General features: G+C 52.6%; 1 protein-coding gene across 4 annotated transcripts in view; it reads left to right on the forward strand.

Moving 5' to 3' along the window:
• Window positions 1-4213: 4213 nt before the first annotated feature.
• P2RX5 (purinergic receptor P2X 5) overlaps window positions 4214-8293 on the forward strand; it is a 17753-nt gene continuing 13673 nt past the window's right edge. Inside the window, exon 1 of one of the 4 annotated variants that reach the window (XM_033185076.1) lies at window positions 4214-4814. In XM_033185076.1, the coding sequence (XP_033040967.1) occupies window positions 4678-4814 (137 nt within the window). In that variant the 5' untranslated portion in view covers window positions 4214-4677. Of the gene's footprint in view, window positions 4815-5063; window positions 5578-8293 lie in introns of those variants that run through there. The other 3 variants (XM_033185074.1, XM_033185075.1, XM_033185077.1) reach the window with 3 other exon arrangements.

The following is an 8293-nucleotide window of genomic DNA, read 5'->3' on the forward strand; positions in this document are numbered from 1 at the left end:
GAGTTCGAGACCAGCCTGACCAACATGGTGAAACCCCATCTCTACTAAAAATACAAAAAAATTAGCTGGGCATGGTGGTGTGTAGTCCCAGATATTTGGGAGGCCGAGGCAGGGGAATTGCTTGAGCCGGGGAGACAGAGGTTGCAGTGAGCTGAGATTGTACCACTGTACTCCAGCCTGGGAGACAGAGCAAGACTGTCTCAACAAAAAAAAGAGAAAATGTCCCTTTAGAAGTTCATTTTATAGTCCTCACCACTTCACTGCAGGTACCGTAAATCATCCAGCTAGACCAGGGGTGTCCAATCTTTTGGCTTCCCTGGGCCACATTGGAAAAAGAATTGTCTTGAGCCACACGTAAAATACACTCACACTGACAATAGCTGATGAGCTAAAAAACCAAAAAATTGCCAAAAAAACTCACAATGTTTTAAGAAAGTTTGTGAATTTGTATTGGGCTGCATTCAAAGCCGTCCCAGGCCAAGGGCTGGACAAGCTTGAACTAGACAAAGGCTTGTGAATCAGACAACAACGGAACAACAGTCACTACTCATCCCGTCCTTTATTTCAGGTGAACAGGAAGGGATTCTTTTTTTTTTTTTTTTTTTTTTTTTTTTTGAGACGGAGTCTCGCTCTGTCGCCCAGGCTGGAGTGCAGTGGCCGGATCTCAGCTCACTGCAAGCTCCGCCTCCCGGGTTTTACGCCATTCTCCTGCCTCAGCCTCCCGAGTAGCTGGGACTACAGGCGCCCGCCACCTCGCCCGGCTCGTTTTTTTTGTATTTTTTTAGTAGAGACGGGGTTTCACCATGTTAGCCGGGATTCTAATCATTATAGGGAAGCATGATGTGGACTCCTGTGAGAGAGCAGAAGGAGTGCCGTAGTGAGGCAGTGAGGGGGTTGTGACTGCTCTGAAAACCAGCCATTCACCCCGGGCCCCTGGCTGGGGTGAGGGGAGTTTCTGGGGAGGTGTCAGGAGGCTTCCAATCTTGGTGGGAGGCAAAGGCGGGCCTGGCATGTCACAGGGTGAGAGGCAGCAGGAGAGAGAGGAGGAGGTACCAGTCTCTTTTAAATAGCTGGCTCTTGCGTGAACTACCAGAGCGAGAACTCACTCATGATCCTGGAGAGAGCGCCAAGCCGTTCATAAGGAAGCCACACCTATGACCCAACCCTGTCCACTAGGCCCCTCTAACATGGGAGGTCACATTTCCACATGAGATGTGGAGGAACACACATCCAAACTGTATCACTCGAAAGCAGCAGGCATTTTTCTCTCCAGTGGAGACTTTATCTTGGTTTTGGAAATGTCCCTGACTTGGACTTTATTTTTTTTTTGAGCTGGAGTCTTGCTCTGTCACTCAGGCTGCAGTGCAGTGGCACAGTCTCGGCTCACTGCAACCTCCGCCTCCCGAGTTCAAGCGATTCTCCTGCCTCAGCCTCCCAAGTAGCTGGGATTACAGACACCTGCTACCACGTCCAGCTAAGTTTTGTATTTTAGTAGAGACAGGGTTGCACTATGTTGGTCAGGCTGGTCCTCAAACTTTTGACCTTGTGATCCGCCTGCCTTGGCCTTCCAAAGTGCTGGGATTACAGGCGTGAGCCACCGTGCCCGGCCCTGACATGGACTTTTAATAAAGCAGATGTAAAAAGCAAAGTCCTCGTCTCCTTGTTGGGCACAATGGGTATCTGGCATGTGCTAGTGAGGGTGGTGAGCTGGCCTCAGCTGTGGGGAGATAGAATGCAGATACTGGGGGCACGGCTTGTAAGTATTTTCCACATTGATGAATCGAGAACAGCAGAGTGCCTTGGACTGGGGCTAGTGGTAGGCTCTGCTCTGGGACCTCACTTACTCACGCCTTCCCTAATCCCCCCTGAAAAATGAAGGTCCTGGTCTCTCGAGACCCCTCCAAAGAACAAACAGGCCCTGGAACAAAACCTGGAACTCCCCTGGGGAAGTGGAGAGACTCAGTGTGGCACCATCTGTGTGAAGCTCATGTTGTCCCATGCCAGGGTTGACCAGGGAGCTCTTCTCCAGGGCAGATGCAATTCAGTCGACTCCTGCGAGACTCTGAAAGTCCACCTTCCCTCTATACCTTACCCTGGAGCAGCACTGTCAGGGTGATGGGCATCTTCTTAGGCATGATGTCATTCGGTGGCAGCCGCTTTGGTGAGCGTTGGAGCGCTGTGTTAGCAGGGGGCTGAGGAGGGGACTGGCAGGAGAGTCAAGATGACTTCAGCCCCTAAAATTCTCAGTCATGACTGGGGCAGGGTGGAATCCAAATGCCCTCCCTATTTAAAAAAAAAAGAAAGTCAGGGCCAGGTTTGTCCAGTCATTCAATAAGATGTCTCAAACTATTATGTGGCAGGCAGAGGGACATACAGAGAGGTCCAAAGGCAGGGTCCCTGCTCTCTGGGAGCTTCTGGTCTTAGCGGGGCACACAGTCACTAAGTCAATGAGATCCTATTGCATAGTGACAGGTGCTCTAAGGGACTAAGATGGGGTAATGGGATAGAAAGTGGCTGGACTGGGGCTGGGGGTGAGTCCAGCTCACTTTGGGTGAGCGATAGTAAGAACAGGCCTTTTTGAAGAAATGGCAGTTGGGCCGGGTGCGGTGGCTCAAGCCTGTAATCCCAGCACTTTGGGAGGCCGAGACGGGCGGATCACGAGGTCAGGAGTTCGAGACCATCCTGGCTAACACGGTGAAACCCCGTCTCTACTAAAAAATACAAAAAACTAGCCGGGCGAGGTGGCGGGCGCCTGTAGTCCCAGCTACTCGGGAGGCTGAGGCAGGAGAATGGCGTAAACTTGGGAGGCAGAGCTTGCAGTGAGCTGAGATCCAGCCACTGCACTCCAGCCTGGGTGACAGAGCAAGACTCTGTCTCAAAAAAAAAAAAAAAAAAAAAAAAAGAAATGGCAGTTGAGTTGAAATGAATGAAAAGATGCAAAGATCCACGCTTCCCCAAATGACAGTTTGAGAGCAAAATACAGGTTCCCAGCCCCATCTCAGATTTCGTGAATGAAAATTTTAGGGGCAGGGCCTAGGAATTTGCCTTTTTTTCTTCCAAATGATTCCCATGCACACTGAAACTGGAGACCTTCCTTGGGGCTTTTACTTTAGAATCACACTGGTGAATTTCAGGGTTCCTTCCAATTCCCAGAGTCTGTGGCTTAGGGAAGGGAGCCTCTTTGGGTGTGAAAGCCAGGGGTAGGCAGAGGAGCAGGACTGCTTGTGGTCAGATTGCAGGATGCAGAAAATAAGTGTGCACAGCTTCTCACCAGACAGAGCTCATCCAGGGTCCTGCATCTATGGCTATCAGTTCTTCTAAACCTGCCCCCGCAGGAGGCCCTCCCTCCTCCCACTCCCACTCCCACTCCCACTCCTGTTGAATTCCACATACTGAGAGGGCTGCAGTCACAGCTGCATGGATCAGCTCTGTTTCTTGTGCGTTGGGAACCATTCCAAGCAGTTGGTACATGCGCACTCTCCAGGCATATTTTTAAGATCCCAGGGTGGGCTGCCTGTGTCACCCCGCCCCCACCCCACATGCCCCCCACCCCCACCCTCATGCTGCCGGCACTCGGGACCTGCCTGACCACCGACTCCGCCGGAGTGTGGGCTTTTAAACCTGCAGCAGCTGCCGCAGTAGAAAGGCGCATTAGTCACAGCAGACACAGGTAGCCTCGGGTGGGACAAGTCTTGTCTCTTCCAGCCTGTAGGGGCGGGGGTGGGGCACGGCTCCCCCGCACAGGGCAAGAAAGTATCTCCCCGGCAGGAGACCGGGCGTCAGGTGAATCAAGAAACTTGTTATGTCCCCTTCTTCCTCTCCTGGCCTCAGTTCCCCATCTATTCAATAGGGATAACCCTTTGGGATTTCCTTGGGAAGAGAGAAAGGGGGATTTGCTTTAAAAGGAGTCCTTCCCGGCTGTGCGCAGTGGCTCTCTCCTGTAATCCCAGCACTTTGGGAGGCCGAGGCGGGCGGATCACCTGAGGTCAGGAGTTCGAGACCAGCCTGGCCAACATGGTGAAACGCCGTCTCTACTAAAAAAATACAAAAATGATCACGCCTGTAGTCCCAGCTACTCAGGACGCTGAGGCAGGAGAATCGCTTGAACCCGGGAGGCGGAGGTAGCAGTGAGGTGAGATGGCACCACTGCACTTCAGCCTCGGCGACAGAGCGAGGCTCCGTCTCAAAAATAAATAAATGAATGAATGAATAAATAAATAAATAAATTTAAAATGAAATAAAGAGGAGAACTTCCCCCTTTCACTTCCTCTCCTCCGCGATCGCTGCTTTCAGCTGGGCAAGAGCGCAGCGCTCTCCTGCGCATCCCGGGCTGCGCTCCCAGGCCGGTGGCTGGGGAGGAGGTGGCAGGTGTGTCACTGTGTCGGGGGCGGGAGGGAGGAGGAAGAGGAGGAGGAGGAGGAGGCGGCAAGGTCGCGGTCCGAGGCTCCGGTGCTCGCCGCTGCCCAGCCCCCAGCCGAGGCTTTCTCAGCCGCGCCAATAAAAGGCCTGCCCGACCCGTCCCCGCGCCCCTCAGCTCTGCGGGACACCCCGGGCTGCAGCTGGGCGGGCGCAGACGGGGGCCGAGGCGGGCGCCGGGCGCGCAGGGACCGAGGGACCGAGGGCTCCCCATGAGGGCACGTGGGCCGGGCGGTCTGCAGGCCCGGCTGAGAGCGCGCCATGGGGCAGGCGGGCTGCAAGGAGCTCTGCCTGTCGCTGTTCGACTACAAGACCGAGAAGTATGTCATCGCCAAGAACAAGAAGGTGGGCCTGCTGTACCGGTTGCTGCAGGCCTCCATCCTGGCGTACCTGGTCGTGTGAGTTCTCCGCGGACTTTCGGGAAGGCGGGGGAGGGGCAGGGCGGGTGCCAGCAGCAGCGTCCTTCTCCAGGGTCCTGGAATTCACGGGCGTGCGCGTGGTTTTCCCCGTAGCTGGGGGTCTGTGAGCCTGCTTGGGGTGGGGGTCCTCTCTGGGTCCTTGGGTGTAGGAGTAGGGGTGTAGACAGGGGGCTCTCCACTCCCCCACTGGCGCCAGAGGTGATGAGAGGTGGGCAGGGGCCTTCTGGGTTCCTTGATTTATCAGGCTTTCCACGCAGCTGCTTCTCTCAGAGTCGGGTCCCCACGTTTTAGGGCCATGGGAAGGGGGCAGGGATGCCAGGGGGCTGGGTGGCAGCTGTCGCCCCAGGAGCCTCCCTGGCCCTTGGCCTGGCAGCTGACCCAGGCGCCGGCAGGTTATTTATAATCACAGGGTGTCACTGCCTACTCAGGGCTGGAGCAACTCATCAGCCCGGCATGTTCCTGAGCTCCCTTCCGGTCAAGTTGCCCCACCCGCGCCAGCCTCACTGGTGTCCAGCTGGGGGTCCTGTCCAGAGGCCTCTATCTCTGGACCCAGCTCGGCTGTCCCCTTTCCCCATCCTCATGCCACCTGACAGGAGCTGGCACCACAGAGCCAAAGGGGCAACTTGTGGAGGCTGCTCTGCCAGGTGCCTTCAGAGCCCTGCTCCGGTGGGGGTGGGGAGTGAGCAGGTGGAGGGGGGCAGCAGCGCAGGACCATGGGGATGCACCTCGTCCCATTCATTCAGTAAGTGCCCTGTGGAGTCTCTCCTGCTTCCTCCCAGGAGCGCAGCCCTGAAGCCTGGCTCTCCGCTGGAGATCCAGCAGTCGCATTCCCTGAGCCACATTCCCAGGCCCCCGGCCGCCTCCCACCTGAGCGGCCTCCTAGGCGCTGTGCTGTTCCTCAGCCAGGCCTGCCTGTCCTCTTCCACTGCCTTAGCATCCACTCAGCCCGCAGATCCGGGCTCTCCAGTAACTCCCTCTCCCTTCCTCCCTCCTGTTCCCGCAGTGTGATTATTAGGCTTATTTGGGAGATCATTTGCCTAAAGTCGCTGTCAGTCCGGGAGTGCCCTGAGGGTAGGGCCCAGCAGCACTTAACTGCTTAGGGAATAGATGTGAAATGAACGCGTGAATGAATAAATGGAGTTGCTTTGGCTTAAACAACAGAAACTTAATCCTCGCAGTCCTGGGTGTGGAAATCTGAGATGAGGGTGGTAGCACCGTCTGGGGTCTCAGGGGGCTCTCTCCTTGGCTTGCAGATGGCCACCCTTTCACTGTGTCCTCATGGCAGGGAAAGCAGGAATTATTTAACTACGTACAAGTATGAAAATTAGGAAATGGGCGGCCGGGCGCTGTGGCTCATGCCTGTAATCCCAGCCCTTTGGGAGGCTGAGGCGTGTGGATCACCTGAGGTCAGGAGTTTGAGACCAGCCTGGCCAACATGGAGAAACCTGTCTCTACTAGAAATACAAAAAAATTAGTCGGGCGTGGGAGTGGCACCTGTAATCCCAGCTACTCGGGAGGATGACGCAGGGGCGTCTGTCTCTACGGATTTGCCTATTCTGGATATTTCATATAAATGATCTCGTATAGTATGTGGCCTTTTTTTTTTTTTTCTTGCTTCTTTCACTTAGTGTGATGTTTTCAAGGCTCACCCATGTTGTGGCATCTATCAGCTCTCCATTCCTCTTTGTGGCTGAATACTATCCCGCTGTGTGGGGCTGCCACATTGTGGTCATGCGTTCATTAGTTGATGCACATTTGGGTGGTTTTCACACCGCTGGGTGTGGTGGCTTATCCCTGTAACCCCAACCCTTTGAGAGACTGTGGTGGGTGGATCACTTGAGGTCAGGAGTTCAAGACTAGCCTGACCAACATGGTAAAACCCCGTCTCTACTAAAAATTCAAAAATTAGCTGGATGTGGTAGCAAGCACCTGTAATCTCAGGTACTTATGCCAGTGCACTACAGCCTGGGTGGCAGAGCGAGATGCTGTCTCAAAAAAAAAAAAAAAAAAAAGCATGCTTCTAAGAACATTCATGTACAAGTTTTTTGTGTGGACATGTTTTCAATTTTTAAATTATTATTAGTAGTAGTATTATTTTGAGATGGAATTTTGCTCTTGTTGCCCAGGATGGAGTGCAATGGCGTGATCTCGGCTCACTGTAACCTCCGCCTCCCGGGTTCAAGAGATTATTTTGCCTCAGCTTCCGGATTAACTGGGATTACAGGCATGCGCCACCATGCCTGGCTAAGTTTTGTATTTTTTTAGTAGACACAGAGTTTCACCATGTTGGTCAGGCTGGTCTCGAACTCCTGACCTCAGGTGATCCACCCGCTTAAGCCTCCCAAAGTGCTGGGATGACAGGCGTGAGCCACCGCGCCCGGCACGTGTTCTCAATCTCTTGGGAATTTTCTGGCTCATGTGGTAACTCGATCCTTAACCTTTTGAGGAACTGCTAAACTGTTTTCTACAATAGCTACCTCATTTTACATCCCTATCAGTGATGTATGGGGGTTCTAATTTCTTCACAACCTTATCAATACCTGTTATCTGTAGGGTTTTAAAAAAAAATGACAGCCATCCTAGTGGAAGTGAAGTGGTGTTTTATCGTGGTTTTGATTTGCATTTCCCTAATGACCAATGGTGTTCAGCATCTTTTCATATGCTTAATTGGGCATTTGTGTATCTTTTTTTTTTTTGAGAAATGTCTATTCAAATCCTTTGCTCATTTTTAAATTGGATTGTTTGCCTTTTTATTGTGAAATTATAAGAGTTTTAAAGTATATTCTGGATACTAAACCCTTATCAGATGCATTATTTCAGATGTTTTCTCTCATATTATGTGAGTTGTCTTTTCACTTTCTTGAGAGTGTTTTTTGATGCATGAAAGTTTTAAATTTTTGCCGGGCGCGGTGGCTCAAGCCTGTAATCCCAGCACTTTGGGAGGCCGAGACGGGTGGATCACGAGGTCAGGAGATCGAGACCATCCTGGCTAACACAGTGAAACCCCATCTCTACTGAAAATACAAAAAACTAGCCTGGCGAAGTGGCAGGTGCCTGTAGTCCCAGCTACTCCGGAGGCTGAGGCTGGAGAATGGCGTAAACCTGGGAGGCGGAGCTTGCAGTGAGCTGAGATCCGGCCACTGCACTCCAGCTCGGGCAACAGAGCAAGACTCCGTCTCAAAAAAAAAAAAAGAAAAAAAAAGAGAAAGTTTTAAATTTTTATGAAGTCCAACTTACCTACTTTTTCTTTTATTGCTTGTGTTTTTGGTGTCAAAAAGTATGGGATTTGTACTCTTATTTCATTATTTTGTTGTTTTTGAGGCTAGGTCTCACTCTGTCACCCGGGCTGGAGTGCAGTGGCACAATCACGGCTCACTGCAGCCTTGACCTCCCAGGCTCAAGGGATCCTCCCGCCTCAGCCTCCCGAGTAGCTGGGACAACAGGCTGGTGCCACCATG

This window comes from Trachypithecus francoisi, unplaced genomic scaffold (assembly GCF_009764315.1).
Source record: "Trachypithecus francoisi isolate TF-2019V2 unplaced genomic scaffold, Tfra_2.0 Lachesis_group20, whole genome shotgun sequence".
Lineage (NCBI taxonomy): Eukaryota > Metazoa > Chordata > Mammalia > Primates > Cercopithecidae > Trachypithecus > Trachypithecus francoisi.